This window comes from Haemaphysalis longicornis, unplaced genomic scaffold (assembly GCF_048455015.1).
Source record: "Haemaphysalis longicornis isolate Haplotype H1 unplaced genomic scaffold, Haemaphysalis longicornis Haplotype H1 scaffold_1, whole genome shotgun sequence".
Taxonomy (NCBI): domain Eukaryota; kingdom Metazoa; phylum Arthropoda; class Arachnida; order Ixodida; family Ixodidae; genus Haemaphysalis; species Haemaphysalis longicornis.
The window spans coordinates 446,093,360-446,112,566 of NW_027526203.1; the positions used below are offsets into that span (position 1 = coordinate 446,093,360).

Sequence of the window (19,207 nt, forward strand, 5' to 3'; positions counted from 1 at the left end):
AACGAAGCAGTTCAGGGATATATGGGCTGGGCGTCGTTTGAAGTGAGAGAAGCAGAGTAAAATATGCTTTGAGATGAGGTTGAGGGCAATGGATCAACGAAGGTGGGCAGCTAAGGTTTTTAGGTACCTATACTTGAAAAGCGTGGACACGCAGTGGTTAAGAAAGACTAGAAGGCTAACGATGAAATACGGAAAGAACAGTGGGGAATCCAAAACAGCCAAGGTAACCAAAAAAGAGGCAAGGCAGATTGAAACGAATAAATGGAGGGAAAAAATGGAAGCTAAAACGTCGTTAGAGATGTACAGGGCTGAGAAGATGAACATCAGAAAGGAAAATTTCTACGATAATTCCCAGGGCAGTGCTTTGCTTTTTGAGGCTAGAGCAGGTTGCCTGCGAACTAAGAGTTTTGTGGGGAAGTATTCACAAAATGATGGGATATGTGTAGTCTGCGGAAAAGAAACAGAAACTATGCGGCACATAGTGTTAGAATGTGAGGGTATCCATCCAAATCTACATGAAGGGAATATTGGGCTTTCAGAAGCCCTATGATTTAAGGGTATCAGAGAGGAAGTTAACTTCAAGGCTGTCGAGGGGACGAAAAGAAGATTGGAATGCTGGTGGACGAAAAGCAGAGAGGGGAATATTGCCTAGGACAGTTACCACCTGTAACAGGGAAAAGAAAATATTTCGGGCCTAATAAGCTTTAGTGCCTGCCCTAAGCAGCGCTAGTATTAAACCAAGAGTGTAAAACATGGTTATATTAGTCCTTTTTGGTAAGGTGACATGTCATCACCCCGATACAAAGGGGAAACCAATAGAAATCATCATCATCAGGGGCAGTAAATGTGTATTTTTTCCTAGGCCCAGTGTCAGTCATTACTTAAGTTAAGACCACGGTTTATAGTTGGGACCCAGCAATCACAATGCTTACAAAACTTCACAAACACCAGGGTGTTGTGTGGTCCGAGCATTTTATAGCGTAGACATTATTTTACTTGAGCATGCACCAAAAGCGCAGTGGCAGTGAGGCAGTTATCGTGGCAAAACCAAGATGCAAATGCATGATTACCGAAGCCCTGTTCTACGACTGCTAATCGCTGGCACATTTTTAATGGACTGATTTGAGTACATACTTGGCACACTTCCATTTAACCTCCATCTCGCAAAGGTCTGTAGTGAGGGTAAGACCAGCAATGTCACTCCAAGCATCTTCAACACTGCCAGCACAAGAAAGTTTCTCATTATGGGACACAGCTTGCACTCTTTGGGCGCCATTTTTGTGGACTGGCAAGTGTTGTGTGCTACGAACTTCAGTCTTTTTCATTGATTGAAACTATGTCCACATGCCTTCTGTGAATGTCATGATGAATCGTCATGGTAAATGCCCCACGATATGACAACTGCTTTGCTTCCTGCAGAAGGAACTATGTAGGAAACAGCAGACGTGTTACTTTCCTTGGCACCCAAAACTGTCACATTCAAGAACAGCATAGGATCTCGTCTTCGAAAGTGACGATCATGGAAGACTTCATATCTTCTTTTCCTTGCCCGTGAATGGACTCTCCTGATGAACTTGCTGGGTTTCATCACTCTTTTATCTCGTGGGTGTGAGATCTGCAGCTGGTCGACCCTTTCGAGTGCTTTAAAGTTCTTGACTTCGGCAGATGATATTTTCACTTCATTTAAAATTTGGGGCATGTTAGCACTTACAGTAGACACTTTAGGAAATGGACTGGTGTAGCTGGCAACTGATGGATAGTCTTTAAAGTGGCTTGTGAAGTGGCGCTCCCCTTCCGACTTTGGCACTTGATGCACGCTTTTAGTGAGGCTTATGGAAAATTCCTCATTTGTCAATCCAAATACTTCAATTGGAGTGGAGACTGGATTGTCTACACTGTCGGAGACTTCTCCCCAGTTTGTGCCAAGCATTTTGTCCCCTAGCTCTGAGTGCCTCATGGTTCCAAGGCTGCGTGTTAATTCGTGTTGCTGCTCGTTTTGAGAAGAATGCTGCTCAAGGCCCAAAATATTTTTGTGCTGTTTTGTCGGCCTTGGACCTCTGTTAGCACTGCCATGCTGGGTTTGAAGAGGTTTCTGCTCATTCTTAGCAATGCTAGCAGTGTTACTCTTTTGTAACACACTTATCTTTCTGCGCTTCCTCTTATCTGCGACCAAGAATGCTTTTTTTAGCAGTTTACCCCTATGTCGAGGCTTTTTGGTGCCATTTGCCCTGCCATTTTCTGATGCCTCTACTGCGCGTCTCAAGCCGTCGATTATCTCGTCTTGGACCTCCACAGGCCGTTGTCGCGCATCTTCTGCATAGTTTCTCTCGACCACTGTTTTCCTCGTTGCAGCCACCCCCACTATGTGGCTCGGAGGCTTGTGCACCGAGGGCCGAATGCCCCCTGCACTCTTGGCCAGTTCAGCAGGTGTAATTTCGATAAGTTTCCTTCTAAATTGGGCAACTTCGTAGTCTTCCTCTTCGAGCGAGTCTTGCTCTACTGATGGTAAAGGAGCCACTGTGCCACGTGTTACGTGTTGATTTCCATGAGCAGTGCTGACAGGCATGCGATGCCTTAGGCTTAAGGCACCAAAAAGAGCGCTCATGTGCTTGCCCTTGCCTGCAGCGTGTTCTTTTCTGCTTGCCAAACTACTTGTCTCGTCAGCCAAAATCAACTCATTAGCAAATATTCCAGCTTGCTTCACCTGGAAAGTTGACGCATGTCTTCTGCGTATTATGGGCCTTGGCATGTTCACTGGTCTGCTGGCCTGCTGCTGTGTAGAGAGTGACAGCCCATGGTCGATGGCCTGTGCTGGCACATCTGCATTCTCCAAGCCTGCCGAGAGCTCTGCCGCAGCGCCGACTGAGACTTCTGTTGTGGTTTCTTGTTTTGCAGCAGTGTTCGTGGCAGTAGGTTGCACATTTGGAGCGGCATGCATTTTACTGCTGCTGTTTGGGTTCTCCACTGCCTGCATGCTTTGGGCCAGCCCCTGCTCTACCGCATTTTGCAGTGCTTCTCTAAAGAGAGTGCCAACTGTTGTGTTTCCTTCCGGCTCGACAAAACACGTCCGAAAATCCGAGCTTGAACACAGGGCCGCTAGCTTGGAAATGTTTTTGCCCCACAAAGGAATGGAACCTAGCAATGAGGTTGATGCACTGCTCAAGGAAGAGTTTGCTGGCAAGGCTGCCTCTGCGAAACGACCTGCAGGCGCTGTGGCTGGCAGCGTGCTGGCAGAGCCCGTGCGGTCCTTGCTGCCCGTGGCACCTGCCTTCTGCCTGGGGCTGTCTGGAACGCAGTGGGAGATCGCCGGGTGCGCGGGGACATGGTAGCCAGGCTTGCACACGCACTCGAACGCGCTCGTCTTGTCAGGGTTGTCGCGGCACAGGTGTGGGCCGCACAGGCTCTCCGAGGTGCACTTGCCCTTGTAAACTGAGCACGTGAGGCCCGCAAAGTACTCGTCGCACTGGCAGTGCGAGCTTCCATTGCCGTCGCGCACACACTGTCCCATGATGCAGAACAGGCTGATTGCTATGGGGTGAACTGTGATGCAGGGAGGCCTGCCTTCCTTAAGGGCCGTCCACGCAAAGTACTCGATGGCCTCATGAGGTGTACTGTAGTGTCCAGGGTCGGGCTCGAAGCTGGCCACTGGACAGCAGCAGCCAAAGGCAGCTAGCAGGGCAATGACCACGTGCACGCATGAGTTGTGCCGGGACGAGAGACCGGCGCTCATTCTTTGGCAGCATCGGCAGACGTCCCGCTGCACGTGGGCTCCAGGGACGACGGCATTGCAGCTGTTTGGGGGCAACAAAAATAAACATTGCTCAAACTGAAGAGAACCAGGGGGCTGAAGAGAGCCACGGGAAGTGAATCGCCACTTCCCGTGGCGATTCATACTGTTAGACCAGAAGTGGGCCGTTCCAGGGTGGAAGTACAAAAAATTATTTGCGGAAAGAAAAGGACATGTGCATGACAGGTCATAAGAAAATTTCTCGGTATCGTTGCGAACAGCAGCTCAAAGTTATACATGAAAGAAAATGACGCATCCAGATGTGTTGTGTGCCAGCGGCTTGCATAATTTGGTGCCACCCTGGTAAGTGTTTATGCTTATATTTGATGTACAGTTTAGGCACAGCATTCTCAGTGGCATGCGGTGTCTCCTGATGCTGCTCACAGCAGGAGTCACTTGTGCGCATCTGAAGCACAGACTGCTAATTTTTCTCTTATCGAAACAACAGCTGCAACTTGAGGAAATGTTACGGGCACACATTAGGTTAAATGCTGTGTGGTGAAAATTGCAAGGACAAGCCCATATTCAGCAGGTTTTGTTCTCTCTGAAGTGTTCAAACTTCCGTCTTATTTACAGTAATGGTCGAATGAAATTCAGTTGGAAAAATTTGAAATAGAATGCACAAATTGTGAGACTCTTCTGCATTGGCCAAGCTTTTATTTGGTTGAGTAACAATGAATTGAACCCTTCGAATTGCAAGGCCTAGGCTGTTGACGGGCTGACACCCTTGCAATGGAAATACATAGAAGAGGTGGAAGGGAGGGAGGGGGGGGGGGGGTACGGAAAAAAAAAAGCTAAATCGAAGAGACCTTTTCATGGGGTGCTGTAACAGCCCTTCCTGAAAATATTGGAACCTTGCTATTATTTGACTTTCACAAACTGGTCTTATTCATTTTGGCAGTTATTTTTTTTTTCCTAACTGTACACAAAATTATACAATACCGTAGCAGTTCAAATAAATGTGCTTTACGTACTTATGACAAAATACAGTCATGAAACCAACGTCTCTTTTCAACTAAAAAAATGTCCTCGTGGTGAACGTGGCACTTTATATAGCTTATTTTAACATTCACGGGGACGCTAACTGCTTTAAAGTAAAATTTTCCTGGTGCTGTTGGCCCATGTTGGCGCCGCTGTTCTGTGTCAGGCTGCAGCTGGTACAGCCTCCCAGATTGACCGGTATGTCAGCGCCTTATCACGGTGTTCTACAGCGAAATAGTCGAGAGTACGTGCACGCGCATAGGGCTATCTGCTGTATGAGTGTCGTCTGCTATGCTGTTTCCTTGAGAGTGGTATACCCCCTGCGACTGAATCTGAATGACTTTGTGCCCCACGCTCCTTAGCTACCTTTAGCAGTAGCGAAACGGCCTTGCAAGACAAGGAAAACGGGAGGTGTGTTGCCCTAAGAAGAAAAGCGGAGCAGACGACGCTCCCACAACAGATAGTTATATGCGCATGTGCGTACCCTCGACTATTTTGCCGGTGAACACCGTGATAAGGCGCTGACATGCGGATTGGCCGTCGCTCCCGCTATATTATTAAAAATTTGGGAGGCTGCACCTTGCTTCCAAGGCCAGGTGGTACAGATGCACTATCCGCAGGGTACGTGACAGTTTATCAAACACCGTTTCGTAGAACGCCGTTTCATCGAAGTGATGTCGCCTGTTTTATCGAATGCTGTGAAAAAGCTGCGGTCGGGATTTCTATTGCTATTCTATCGTCATCAACAGATGCGTGAAGCATGAAAGGCTTTATATTTGAAGGTCGCATAATTTTAAGGGGTATTTTTCGAAGACAAGTATTTGCCACTGCCACTTCCCGTGGCGATTATCGGCAAAGTGCAATGTGTTGAAGTCGCTCCGGGGGATGCGGCCTTTTGCGTTGTTATTACTGAAGTGTTGTGCAAAGACATAAAAGTGTAAGAAAACGCAGTCACTGTTTCAACAGATAGGGAATTTCCCTCAAAAAGGTGTTTGCTGCGAAACTTCCGGAGGTTCCTCTCTCCTGCAATCCGGAAACGTCTGTAACGACTGGGCTGGCTACGTCCATTGGCTCCGGAAGAAAAAGTCGCGCTCGTACCCTGTTAATAATTTATAATAATAACCTTTCTTAGCATGTCACAGCATGGAAGCACTTGGCTTCCTTGAGCGCGCACGGAACCGGACACATGCTGCGTAGCAAAAACAAAAAGAGATACGCCGAGAAGACCAGCGTATGAAAGTGCCTTCAGAATGTCGGCACTTAGCTGGACGATTTCTACAGGAACGCTAGAAATGCGAGTAGCAATCTGTTTTAAAGCTTCATTCGCGAGCAAGACCTTTACCCTTGTACTTCCCGAGGGATGGTTATACTTGTTGGTCGGCTTGCCCTTCTTTAATAGGGACCATGGCTCCGCAATCCCAATAAACTCTACATTCGACTTTTTTTGTCGACGGCGTATGCGTAACCACCAAGTCAGAGCTTTCGCTTCCCACGAATGGTAGCTGTCAATTACATTTTGACACCATTTTGAGATATCGTTAGCTGAAGCACTAATGCTTCAGCCAGTATCTAGCGAAGTTATCAATACTTATCCACGTGCCAAAGTGCTTGGTGATGAACTACAGGCGCAAAAAATTAAATATGTCATTTCTTTCAGTCCATGCGCCCCGAAGGCTCTGCTTTACTGTGTAACATCCTTCTGCCAAACGGCGTTCGATGAAACGGTCTTCGATGAAATGGCTTCTGTGAAGTGGCGTTCGATATAAGGGCGTTTGATGAATTGTCTGCAACCCCTATCCCCGGTATTTGTCTGCATCCAAAAGTCATTGTTTGTACTGCTGTCACGGTATATAGGGTACTTGCTAGCTGTATTTTTGTGAACGAAATCGGGCAAATACATTTGCAAGCAACCTCCTCCTGGTAGAAAACTGGCTTTCCATAGGTTGAGAAACAATGCCTGTAACTTTGCTCTAGAAACGATGAGTTAATGGCGATTTGTTGGACTAGTCACTGTGCATTCAACGGAATTCTAAACAGCGCTAACAAATTAGACGGGACACAGCACAGTGTGTAGTCTTTTCTTGTCCCCTTTGTTAGCGCTGTTTTTAATGAGTTAGCGCTTGCTAACCACACGCTCTTCGAAACTGAATAAACACTGCTAAAGCGCGCACATGGTTACGAGCTCGAATCGCAGGGGTCACGTTAAACGACCCGCAAATACTTACGGCAACGCGTAGATGCGCCGCAGTTATTAGGCATGCACCCCCTGTAACGAAAGAATGCAATGCCTAGCACCTAGCTAGCACTGCACTGCGAAGGCAGCACTGAAAGAGTAGTTCTGTAGGCGAACGCACCGCCCCTGAGCCTGAACATCCCGCCGCACTTTTTGTTTTCTTTTATTTGTCATAAACGATTATACTCGCAATACTATTTTCCGGAGCTTTAAAATTGTGATTGGGTGTCGCAGTGCAGAAAACAAGAAAGAAAGCTTATTTTTGTATTCATAACGGGCAGCAGAAAACAAAGGCTGTTTTTTCTTCATTTTTGTTGTCGTCTGCCGAAACCGAAACTGGTACCTTGCGTGACGCAATGTCGCTACCGCTAGTGTTGTCGGGCCTTCGCGCTGTGCTAATGCGCTAGTTAAATAGTTTATCCAACTATTTATCGCCCGGTAGCAAAATTACTAAACTTTGACTCCCCCGAATTATTTTTTTGTCAAATTTTTGGTATAGTTGGGCGTTGCACTGCCCTGTCAGTGAACAATGCAAACAGTATCTGCGAAAACATTAATTACTGTGCAGTTGGTAAAATAAAGTGATAACGTCGTTTTCTTCCTTCAGACCCTCGCGCACCGATCGTGCAGCGGGTGCGCACTAGCGCACGATCCTCGCTCGCGCCTCTCTTCTTCAGTGCCCGAGCCGCTGCCGCTGCCGTCCCATTCGTTCGGTGGCTTCACCTGGATGGACGCACGTCTCAACGCTCGTCCCCCCGATCGTCTTCCGAATGGATCCCGGGCCTGAGGCAAGTGATTAATTATTCTCCCCGCGTCCCTGAGAGCTTGTGCAATGCCCTGCGCTGCGCGGGTAGCGCCGATGAGCTGTCAGTTTTGATTGGGCAAATCGCGCCCCACGTTCGATCGCGAGCTCGATTCGAACGCCGCCGAGGGTTTGAGACGCCGCGCACATCTAGGTGTGGGGTCGCGTTCCCGAACGATAGTGAGCGCTGAACCCCTTTTGCAACGCGCAGCTTTTTCCCCACCGTAATTCAGATTTCATTTATCGTTTTATTCGCGCGCTCAAGTTGGAGTGATCCGTGAGGTTTGGACCGAACGGCCTCGGCTGTTCGAGGTTCCGCAATTTCGGTTCGCGGTACGTTCGTGTGTGCTGTGCTTTCGGTTTTGGGTATTATCGATAGAACATAATTCTCGCGAAATAGCTTGTGCGTTCCTCACTATCTTTTTTTTTTTTTTTTGGCTCTGGTCCTCAGAAGTTTCAGCGGTGTTCTTTCGTTAACTGGACGCATCGAATTCGTTTCGGTTTCAAGCATGGTGGATACCTTCTTGCAGTCTTATTTGAGGCCGTACCCGTTTGTACCGCTTGTGAGTTGTTCGAGTACTCGAAGATGACTCCTTTTGGTGCACGCTTGCCGCTGACTTTGATTCCAGTCGAAGCGTTCATTGCACTATTTGTCCGTGCTTACGCAAGTGCGATCTATGCCGAGATCGCGTCGGCATAGATCGCGTCCGTTGACATTTATTAACCCATGGCTGTCACTGGTCATTAGCAAAAGCCTTGTGCGAATCGCGTTTGCCGGGGTGTCAGATGCCATTGAGAGTTCAGAAACCTGTAGGGGGACCACCTCTGCCTAATCGGCGAAAGATATCGCTGCGTAATCTTTGAAGGGGCACACCGGTAGTATCTTCGTGTTTCGAAGATCGCGAAGCCTGATAACCAAACTGCGGGCTCGTATATTTGAGGGGAAAAAATATTTGTGGATAAATAGCGTCGGCTCAAGAAGGATATGATAATGCAAGTAATAACCAAGCAGGTAGCAAAGATTTGGGGTGTAGTCCTGTTAATTATAATGGCTGATGAAAATTGTGAACGCACGCGCGAACGCGCCAAACAAAAAATAAATCGCTGAGCTAGCTGTCTGAATTCAAACTCCAGCTTTCTCAAAGGTCAGTATAAAGGGACATCGCAGTTTTCAGTATATGTATTAATGCATCAGTAGCTTCTTATGATAAATGTTGAGCCAGTATTAAGCAATCTATATGGTCTTGTTTGTTGGTCTTGTTTGTTGTCCTGGGTTTTACATAGTATTCATGATACAAACCTTTCTGAGGTGATTCGTACTAAGAACGATTTGTAGTTGCACATGATGCAATACCGTTCTTATGCAAATGCTGCCTGTGTGGCATGTATATTTTGTTGAGCTGCCTTACATTTGTGAGTGTCGAGTCTTGCTGTTTCTCAAAGGGATGCCATGGTACATGCCCAAGTTAACTGGCCACCGTTTTGGAAATGTGCTCTGAATCAGGGTACCTTTGCTATTGGCGGTGAGCGCGGCCACGGGCGGCGCTGCGAAACGCGCCTCCGTGACATCGGCTTAATGATTCTTGCATTTGTCATCTGCTTCACTCGGGTTCACTCGCCCTGCTATTTCATTTGCTCGGCTGGCGTCTGATGCTTGTCCGTACCAGATTTCACGTGCGCATAACTTTTTATCATAATAATAGACTTAAAATAGCATACACTAGCTCAAGGCGTGAGTTAAAGTAAAGTTTTGGATACCGCTACGGAAGAAACATTGCCGACATCGCCCCATTCTTTGCGAAGCCGGTCCTGTGCGGAGCGCGAAGAGTCGGAGCTAGGCATCAGTTTCTGTATCGAGCAATCTTTCGAACAAAGAAAACAGCCAGCTGCTAGTAACCGACAACAGCGAAAATACAAGACCAACACAAATTCTTGGCCTTCGGGGCTGTCGGCTTTGGCAGAAGGCGTTACGATTCCCAGTAATCATAAGTAAGGTAAAACAGTTTTTGCAACCTTGCCGACTGCTCGAAAGTATTGTATCACATCTCTTTACGTTTTCATAGCATGAAAGTATATGCTGACATGCACTATGGGATGTAAAAACTGTAGGTTGAGTTTCAAATAACCCACATTGTGTATAGGCGCTCGCTGGTTTTATACCAGGCTTCTAACCCGTATGGGTTTATTGCGCAAAACGAGTCCCGTCTACGGTAAAGATACAGTAACGCCATGCCTGTTGATACCTCGAGGGATATTTCGGTACAGTTCCCACAGCCATATCTTCCCAATATTCAGACATGCTTTATAGGAAAACTTCACTCAAGAGGAGGAGGAGCAGGAGGAGGAGAAAACTTTATTTAACACCATAAAATCGGGCATATTAGTTGGCCGGGTCCAAGAGTAATTTTCTTCAATTCATAGGATGCCATCCAGAGTAGACCAGAATTTTTTTTTTATGGCTGGAAGGGTTGGAGAGCAATAAAGAGCTGCTTGGAAATATTCATTGGTTTCGATTCTTGCAACATGTGCACGTATACTATTTATTGCATTCATTAGCGAGTATATCGAGCCTTCAACACCGTAATCATTTCCCTAATTGTTCGGGTTGATAGTAAGTTCGTTATGATAACGATGGTTATGATAGAAACTCGGAGCACGAAAGCCGCGTTCGAGTATTCTGGACAACGTTGTCTGGGGTGCGATCGCGGTGGCGTAGCACAAACCTTCTCATTGTATTTGCATGTGAATAAACAACGTACGCTGTGGATATGCACCTTGTAGGGAGCCATAACGAAAGCCAATTTCTGAAGAAGGTACTGTATGCCTTACAGCCTGAAGAAAATATCCACACGAACCTTGTGAGCCTCCCAAACATCCCCAAACCTACTATAATAAGACGTTTGTGACGGTGCGTTTGGCACAATATTAATGCGTTTGGCGCAAAAAAAATTCATCTGAAACAAGTCAACGAAAACGAAAGGAATAGAAGACAGCCAGTTTATTTCCTGCTTAGTAATGTGCGTGTACGGGCCCGCTGCTTAGTAAGTAGCATTAGATCTCAGAAATACTGCAGGGAAGTCCACGCATTTTAAATACTTATCGAGGAGCTCTGAGTGCTGAACCTCGTGAATAAGCTAGAGAGGACGAGTTACACGATCTTCTGACCGATGCTCCGAAGAAAGTTGTTCTCTCTGGCCCCGTGCATTGCAAACTTGTGGGAAATACAGCTTGAAATAATTTAGATGTGTCACAAGCTGGCAAAAATAACTGAATTACTAGAAATACGCTTTTTAATGCACTAAAGCATCAAAGAGGGCGATTTCTATCACAGGCACTGCTGCCCCTCACGAGCGGAGCGTAGCAGACAGCGGCGCGAGTCCCTAAGCCAACGTCAGAGCCAGGGGGCGCCACTCAAACATCTCACTGCCAGTAGCGTGCTTTGTACCGAATACTTCTTTAGCATGTTAACCTTGAAAGAAATTGTGCTTCTAAAATGAGTATTTTCTGGCACCGACGTAGCAATGCCCATATTTGGCAATGAACTGCATCATTTGGCTCAACTAAATTTGCTCTGTGAGTATCGTATTTGCACGATCCTAACGCCCTTCCGATTGTAATGTGCAGAAAAGTTTACTCAAAAAATTTTGAAACAATTTGTTGGATTGAACTGTATATTTGGAGGCGTTCTTGTACATGAAAATGCTGCTGGTCGCTTTGAAGCCAATTTCAGCTTTAAGTCCGATTGTAACGCATGCAAATTTGAAGGTTACTTTTAGCAAAAGAAAGGTGTGCATTAGATTTGTGCAAATCCGGTAGTTTTTCACAAGCCATCATGTTGTGCTTCTTTCTCATTCTTTTCCTTTGCCCATTTTGCTTTACCTTTTACACATTTTCAGACCTGCTTGTGGGGCAACTTTAATTTTTAGCATTGTTGAGCTGGCCCCATTTGAGCCAAGAATTATAGTTTTGGACACTCATACAAGTAGTTTGAGTTCCTAATGGGTATTTAATGAATGGATGATTTTATTGTTATATACCATAGAAAAGAAAGTCCACCAGCAGGCGTAGTTTGTCTCACCTAAGGGTGGACACCAGAACACCTGCTGGTGGGCATTAATGCGAATCAATCGTGGTTATTACAAGTCTCTCCATTGAAGCATTTCTTCAATTGCATTCATCTGCTTCGAGGAATGTGTGGGGCCCATCCTGTATTGTGTGCCATATTTCCGGTCTCCTTAACTTTTTTTTTTGCCCCGAAATTATTCAGAAATGAGTCAGCTAGCTCCACTGACATTCTGTTGTAAGTCTCCTTCACACTAACAAAGCCGAAATATAAGTTTCTGCAGTGTACAAGTGTGGCTCTTGTTTTCGCCCTTTTGTTGCAGCAGTGCTCTGCATTGCTCTAGTTTGCGCAGTAGTAATGTGGTACTAAAAAAATCGTGCATTTGCGCAAATGGTGTGTGGTTCATGGCCGTTTACTTTTCCTGCAGGCTTTGTCCGCAAAGTGCGTCAAGTGCGGACACTTCTGGGTCGATGTGGCTGATGATACTGCCATGTGCTGGTAACTGGCCACAAGCACCTCAGGTACGCTCTGACGTATTTCAGGTGGTTGTCTTTGCTGTGCAACGCAATCGATCTACCTTTGCCCGTTTAGTGAATACGAGCATCGTTTCTCCCTGTTGCCTTTAACAGTTTGCAGACACACTGTTGTAAGCTTGATAAAGCCTCTGTGACGCGTTCCATGTTCTGGAACACGGATTCAGTGTCGCCGGAATTGGGAGAGTACGAGCCATTTTCTTTGTGTCGTGCCTCTCACCTAGCAGCCCATGAGGTGTACAAGTACCTGCGAGATGAAGTATGGCAAGGCGACCACGGTCCCTCAGGACATCCAGGCGTGGTTCCAGGTGAGCCTGGAGCCCCCTTCTTGCTGTTTGTGCCTGTCGTGCGTTTCTGTGCAAGCCCCTGTGCACCTTCAGCCACTGCATGCAGGTTACAGCTGTGATGTGGTTAATGAGTTTGCATGAGCAGCGTGGCCGAGAACGGTGCTGTGCGCTGCAGCGGCCTGGTTCTTCATGGCAGTGCTCTCTCCTCCGTGCAGGGGGAACTGGAAGCCCGGGGCATTGACACAGTCTACTCGCACACAGTAACGAGCCTCCTCCTGCACCCAGACAAGGTAAGTCTGCATGTTGGCACAGAACTGGAAGCCCTGCAGAATGACAAGGGACCAAAACATGGTGCGACTACTTCGAACTGTGTTCTTATAAAAAAAGACTACGTAATACTTGCCGCAACGTAGCAGGATCCAATAGACAGCTCGTTCTGCACACTTTAACCAATTTGATTCTGCGCTTTTGTTCATTCTGCATAGCTTTCACAGCTTCTTGGCATTACTGTAATTTTTGTTGACATGTTCAGAACAAGAAGCTCTTTTTTTTTTTTTTCAGACCGAGGGACAGCCGATTCAAGTAAGGAACTACCGCTTTTTTTCTTCTTTCTTTCATTTAGTGACTGAGCCTCAACAGGCTGATTCATGCGTGACTTTCGAACGACGCTATTTGGCTACTGAAACAATGACATGTCACGTAACCTTGGCAAACACAAGCTAGTAGTGCACTCACATTTGAAACCATACCTTTGAAACCCCTCTGCCATATTTTCCTTTTCATTGGGGGCCAGAATTTTGTGGCGCAGTTTCAGCTATCAAATGCAAATTCTTCACTGCCTGGCAGCCAAGCATGTTTTGGGTCTTAAGATGACGCTTTGAGATTTGATTCGTCACATACGGTTACAAACTTAGTGTCGTGCCACCAGGTAGCAGACTAATAGCTTTTGAAGGCTTTCATGAAACTACGTCTGAGAGTTATGTCTCTGATGTTGCCTAGCAATAGCCCCATGAGAGGTACTATTTCTCACACGTCATAAGTTGAGCGTAGCCATGAAGACAAAATGCAGATTTGTTCATTCAAAAGGTTGTCTCATTTGAATAACACTGACACCACTTTTAAGCAAACCTTACTAAAATAAGCTATATAAGTTAAAAAAAAAAGAGAATGGCAATGCGACCCACTAGCTCATTTCCCGCACTAGAACCTATGACGTATTATGGGCAGCTGTGCGATTGGCTGAGGCCGGCAAAAGCAAATGCAGGTTAGGCAGGGCTTATAAGCTTGCAAAATGAGCTATTTGTGCTAAGATTTAGGGCATATCTTTTTTATAGCAGTAAAGATGGTGGGGTTGACAATGGAAGTTACGAACATGCATGCAAACATAGAAGCACCCATAGGCGCCAACTGCAGGGAAGGAAGAAGGAAGGGGAGGGGGGGGGGGAAGGGGAAGGAAGGGAGGGAATTTGCATAAGCGACATAGTCTTACGTGACCCTGCTTGTCAATCATACCCAATCTTCAATGAAACGATCACTATCAAGTGTAACAAAAATGAGCCAGGTGCAAATCTGGTCTAAAACAACGCGAACGTGGACAGCGGCCGTGAGCGCCGCCGTATTGTGGCACCATCTAGAGGATGGACGCTAAACGAAGCAACGAAATACATTTTGAAGTCCACTGCAGTCCTAGTCAACAAAATTAAACATTATTTCAATTACCTGCCCTGGATATCTCATCGCTGACGTCATGACGATTTAGCGGGAGTATTCAAATTTTGGATTAAGTATAGGGGAATTTCTCTGGGAATAAAGCATCATTTGCTGTCGGGCAAGTGCTGAGAGCACTATAAAACACCTAATCTTTCAAATAAAATACTTGTATTTTGTCTTTGTGGCCCCTTTAAAAACTAAGCTGTTTAGAACACTGTCTGTTTGTTTCGATGTAAATGACTAAAATAATATTGCTTTTGTAAATGGTTTTGCTAGGACATCTTGCAACTATGCATATGTAGCTCATATCCAAGTGTAGAAATGTGGAGGAAGAGAAAAGAATTAATAGTGCATGAAGAGATTAGTAGTGCCCCACAACCGTCAAACCCTCAGATTTAGGAGAGCCACGGGGGCTCTCCTAAATCTTGGGCGAAGCACCGAGGGGCACATTCAGTATGGAAACTTAATTTGCGGCCGCCATTTGTTTTATCATTCATTTTGCCAGGGCTTCAGTTCGTAGTGTATGAGATCACTCTATTGATGTAGTATTTCATACTCTGGTCTGCAAAAGTTGATTGCATGCCATTTTCATTTATACAAGCCTTGAAATAGCAGTCATGACTTCATCATTCATTTATATAGGGTAATCTTAGGATGAAGCACCTTTCGTTGTACCCTTTCCTTTATGCTCACGACCATTGCGCAGTGCCAGGTCATTCTGTGCGAACTCTTTAGGACTAAACCGCATCGGAAAGGCAATCTGTCAAATGCACGAGTGCACTGCCGTACCAGATCCTGTTAAGTTGTAACTTGTTAGAAAAAGACGCACTTCCATTTTTCAGGAACTCGGGAACCGGGCGGCCGCAGTTGAGTGCCTAAAATCGGCAACGGAACAGGTCAGTCATGAACTTAACAGAACAGCGCAAGAGCTCACAAATTGTTAATTTTTTCCAGAAGGCTGGCCTTGAAGAGCTTGTGGATGAACTCTGCCGCCGGCTCAACAACTACCTGCACCCCGTGCCTCGTATGTAACCTTTGGAGCACAGTGATGGGTCTCTTTTCGCAGGCTGCTTTTGGTGACTGGCACGCGGCAGGGTTCATTTTGCTGCCCCTAGAGTTTGAGAGAAGTGGCCCTTCTTTGTGGGAAGAGCACGCGAGCTCGGAACAAGGTGTTAGTGCGAGCACTGCTCGCCCCTTTTGTAAAGTGCCACTGGTTAGTTTTGAAAGGGCACCTTCTCTATGCACTGCATGAATAATTGAGGGACAATAGGTGTTTGCAGGTGATGTGTGGTTGCATTGCTTAAACATTTGGGCTGTCTGTTTGTAGGTATATTTGTATTAAACAATAGCCAGGGTTCATTCGCTTTCCTGTGAGCTCTGAATATAGCGTTGATGTCGGAGGCTTTTACACTGAACCTATATTCCCTCGGGGTCCTTCAGCGGTGAAAGCATCTGCCTTCTTAGCCCTTCCCAGCATGTGTCTGGCTGCAGCAACTTGTGTGTAGGAAGGGCTAATGCACTTGGTACTTCACTTGTGATGGCTTGCATTGGGCCATTGGGATTTGTCGCCTTAATAGTACTGCGGACTGGCTATAGGAGAGGTCCGGTCTGCTATTGTCCGTCTGCTATTGTCCTCGGGACAAGCAAAATTGTTTCAATGGCTAAAGAATTTTTGCAGAATACTCATGTTTACAACCTAGCATGATGACCACTGTAAAGGAAAGATTCGGTGTTGAGACAAACTGTTGATGACGAAAAGAAATAGCGATAACCATGCTTAAAGAAGCATTCAGTTCGGCATGCAGGTGCGCCAAAATTTCCCTAAGCTGCAATTAACTGTCCAGTAACACCTAACAGTGTTAAAGCTTTCGTCTACTGCACCAAGTCCTTGACATAATCAAGCATGGTGTCTCGGTGACTGGAGCTCTCAGCTGCTGTGATTTAAAAGGGTCACAAAGACAAAATATGAGTTCTATTCAAAAGCGCTTGTCCGGCAGCAAACGATGCTTTATTCACTAAGAAATCAAACAATTTAATTAAGCCGAAACTTTAGTTCTCCCTCTGCAATGTATGTTGTTGACCAGGACTGCTGCCATCTCACAGACTGCCGTTTTTTTTTCTTGTTCATCATTTGCTTTCATAGATGGCGCTGCAATATCACTCTGAAAGCAGTGTTCGCACTTTTCTTCTGACCGGATTGACAGTAATCGTTTCGGAAAACGTCAGCTATGACTCGATAAACAGGGTCATGTAAGTGGTCGTGCTGCTTATGTCAGTTGGCCAGTGTCGTATCAGAACAGCCCAACACGCCGGACTGCTGTGTTTAGGCAGTGCCGACCGGCAAAGTGCCGAACTAACTACTTCCTGTGTTTACGTGTTCATTTGTAACTATCATTGTTTACCCCACTACTCTTGCAAAAAGAATATGCATTAGATTTAGGCACAAATGGGCTTCTCTGCAAGCTTTTTATCCCTGTTTAATTTGTGTTGAATTTTGTCGGCTTCAGCCAATCGCAACAAGCTGCCCATGATACGTCATGAATTCAGTGCGGAAAAGTAGCTGGTGGGTTGCATGCCCGTTCCGGTTTGTTATTCTAACAACGCAATCTTTCAAGTGGGCCAAACTTGCATTTTGTCTTCATGGCCCCTTTGATATGGTGGTTGATAGTGGCAAAGCACAAGAATTCTGCTATGTACAACATAAAAACTGTGGCCGTGTAACTCCGTTATGATTACCCTGTATGTAGCCCAAATGTTACTTTTGTTCATCAACCCCCCCCCCCGCTCCCTCCCACCTCCCAAGGTAGCCTTACATGTGTTGACGTGTTCAGTTTCATATTTTCTCGAACAAGTGCCAAGCTGTTGCTGGACTGTGTATGCCACGTGTATAAGCTGCCTGTATGCTGTCAACTTCAAGCTCCTTTCAAGCAAGTCTATAGCGTAGAAACTCCGACAGAAGTGCTCAAGATAATTGCATTCAACGGTTGCGTTACTTTTTTGTATTTCTTCTTAACAGCAGGAGCAGAAGGTGCTGAGGCTGCCCCACCAGAGGAACCTTTGAGGCCGAAGACCCCAAAGGAGCTCGCGCAGATGTAAGTCTGCCTTTCTTGTGCTGCTCTGCAAAGGTTTTAGTGGCCGATGAAGTTGCTGATGCAGAATGTTGAAGACAAATGCCAAGGGCAGCTACAAGCAGTTGGGAGGCAGCTTGTTGCCTTTAGCCCTCTCATCCTAGCCAGTGTACGTCTGAAAAAAAACGTGAAATTAATCAATCGATGAGATCAGTGAAGGGTCAAAGGAGGGAAAGCAATCAACTGCGGGGTGGTGCGGGGTATAAAGCAATGAAGGGAAAGCCTGTCATTGGAGGAAGAGAAACATAGAATGGGAGAGTAGGGAAAGCAGCGTGAAAGGCATATCCCATTATTATTTCTAGTTTACCTAAGCCATTGAATGAAGCAGGCCATGTTTAATGCATTGTTGCTATAGTTTGCCGGGACTGCATAAGGGGGTCGTCGCATGACGGGGATGCTGGATAGGGGTTCTGTTATACTTATACCCTCAGGGCCAAAGGCATTACAGAGGGGAGTGGTGTGAGAGCAAAAAACAAAAAAAAAACAGCACAAAGTCGTTAAGATACAGCATACATTAGAATCATTAACACAATGTAATCAAAAATTGCAACTGTGATTCATGAAAAATAAACATTGGAAGAACTCCTGATGATACAATGTTAGCTAGAACATTTCGAAACTGGTGGATATCATTAATGGTTACAGTGTCAAAAGGAAGGCGATTCCAGTCACAACTTGTCTGGGGCAAGAAGGAATGAAAACAATGCATTGTTTTGCACATATCAATTCTAACTTCACGCTCATGGTTGGCGCGACGGGATTGATAATGTCACGCAGTACGGGCTTATGAAAAATAGTTCGTCGCGAAATTTGAAGCCTAGTGGAGAGAGATTAGAGGGCTAGATCAGATCTCATTCTAGTAATTCATTCCACTTACAGCCCCGTGTGGCCTTTATGGTGTTGTAATGTTTTAATGTGGTGTGTGTGCACCGTTGTGGAGCTTAAAACTTTAGGCTTGTGCGAATATTTAGGCGCTTCGAATATTTGATCAAATAAATTACAGTATTCGAGTTCACCTTGACTCGAATTTAAAATTTTCGGTATTTCGAAGTATTCGGGGTGAACGAATATCAAAACTGCGTTCAAGTTTCGGTTTCGTTAGGCAAGCCACAGTGCCAATGACATCAGGCCTACATCTTGACCAGAGCTCTTCGATGTAGGCAGTTGTGAAACTCCGCCTCAAAAAACGGCCCGCACCTGGACCCCCTCTGCTTTGGATCGTGCGTACCGTGGCGCCATGGTGGCCACCACATGCACTATCCAAAAAACAAACTAATTATTCAAACTGCCAATTTAACGTTAAATGTTGTTTTAAAGTGCATAATTCTTTATTTTTTGTGCTTAGTAAGTTATTAATTGGTATCTTAACTCCCGTTTTCAGGTTGCGATTGTTTCTGCGTCCGCGCATCTGCCTCGACCAATTGTCTCTTGTGCGGGCACTCCGGCACAACATAGGTCCGAACTGAAGTACCGTATTTACTCGCGTAATGATTGCACTTTTTTTTCCAAAAATATGATGCAAAGTTAGGGGTGCGATCATTACGCGAGGTAAATTTTTCGGGAAAAAGTTTCAGCGCAGAAAAAAGTTGCAGGTCAGAATGTTTACGATAAGACTCATGAACATAATAAACATAACAAATAAAACATAATTAAAAACTCCACTGACCACCAAATGACCACTGA

At 45.8% G+C, this 19,207-nt stretch overlaps 2 protein-coding genes across 2 annotated transcripts in view; one reads left to right on the forward strand and one right to left on the reverse strand.

The window, feature by feature from the left end:
• LOC144155897 (uncharacterized) overlaps nt 1–19,207 on the forward strand; it is a 58,447-nt gene that overhangs the window by 23,667 nt on the left and 15,573 nt on the right. Inside the window, exons 11-18 of the mRNA XM_077687604.1 lie at nt 7,609–7,789; nt 12,294–12,387; nt 12,624–12,707; nt 12,902–12,976; nt 13,248–13,268; nt 15,239–15,292; nt 15,351–15,420; nt 17,413–17,488. Coding sequence (XP_077543730.1) covers nt 7,609–7,789; nt 12,294–12,387; nt 12,624–12,707; nt 12,902–12,976; nt 13,248–13,268; nt 15,239–15,292; nt 15,351–15,420; nt 17,413–17,488 — 655 coding nt within the window. The remainder of the gene's footprint in view (nt 1–7,608; nt 7,790–12,293; nt 12,388–12,623; nt 12,708–12,901; nt 12,977–13,247; nt 13,269–15,238; nt 15,293–15,350; nt 15,421–17,412; nt 17,489–19,207) is intronic.
• LOC144155894 (uncharacterized) lies at nt 892–7,161 on the reverse strand. Its single transcript, XM_077687601.1, has 2 exons — nt 6,994–7,161; nt 892–3,791 (listed from the first exon to the last, which is right to left on the reverse strand). Exon 2 carries the CDS (start codon nt 3,728–3,730, stop codon nt 1,361–1,363), a length of 2,370 nt encoding a protein of 789 aa, XP_077543727.1. The 5' UTR covers nt 3,731–3,791; nt 6,994–7,161; the 3' UTR covers nt 892–1,360.

Excerpts from the sequence above, each read along its gene's own strand:
- LOC144155894 (XM_077687601.1), bottom strand. The coding sequence starts at position 3,730 with ATGAGCGCCGGTCTCTCGTCCCGGCACAACTCATGCGTGCACGTGGTC.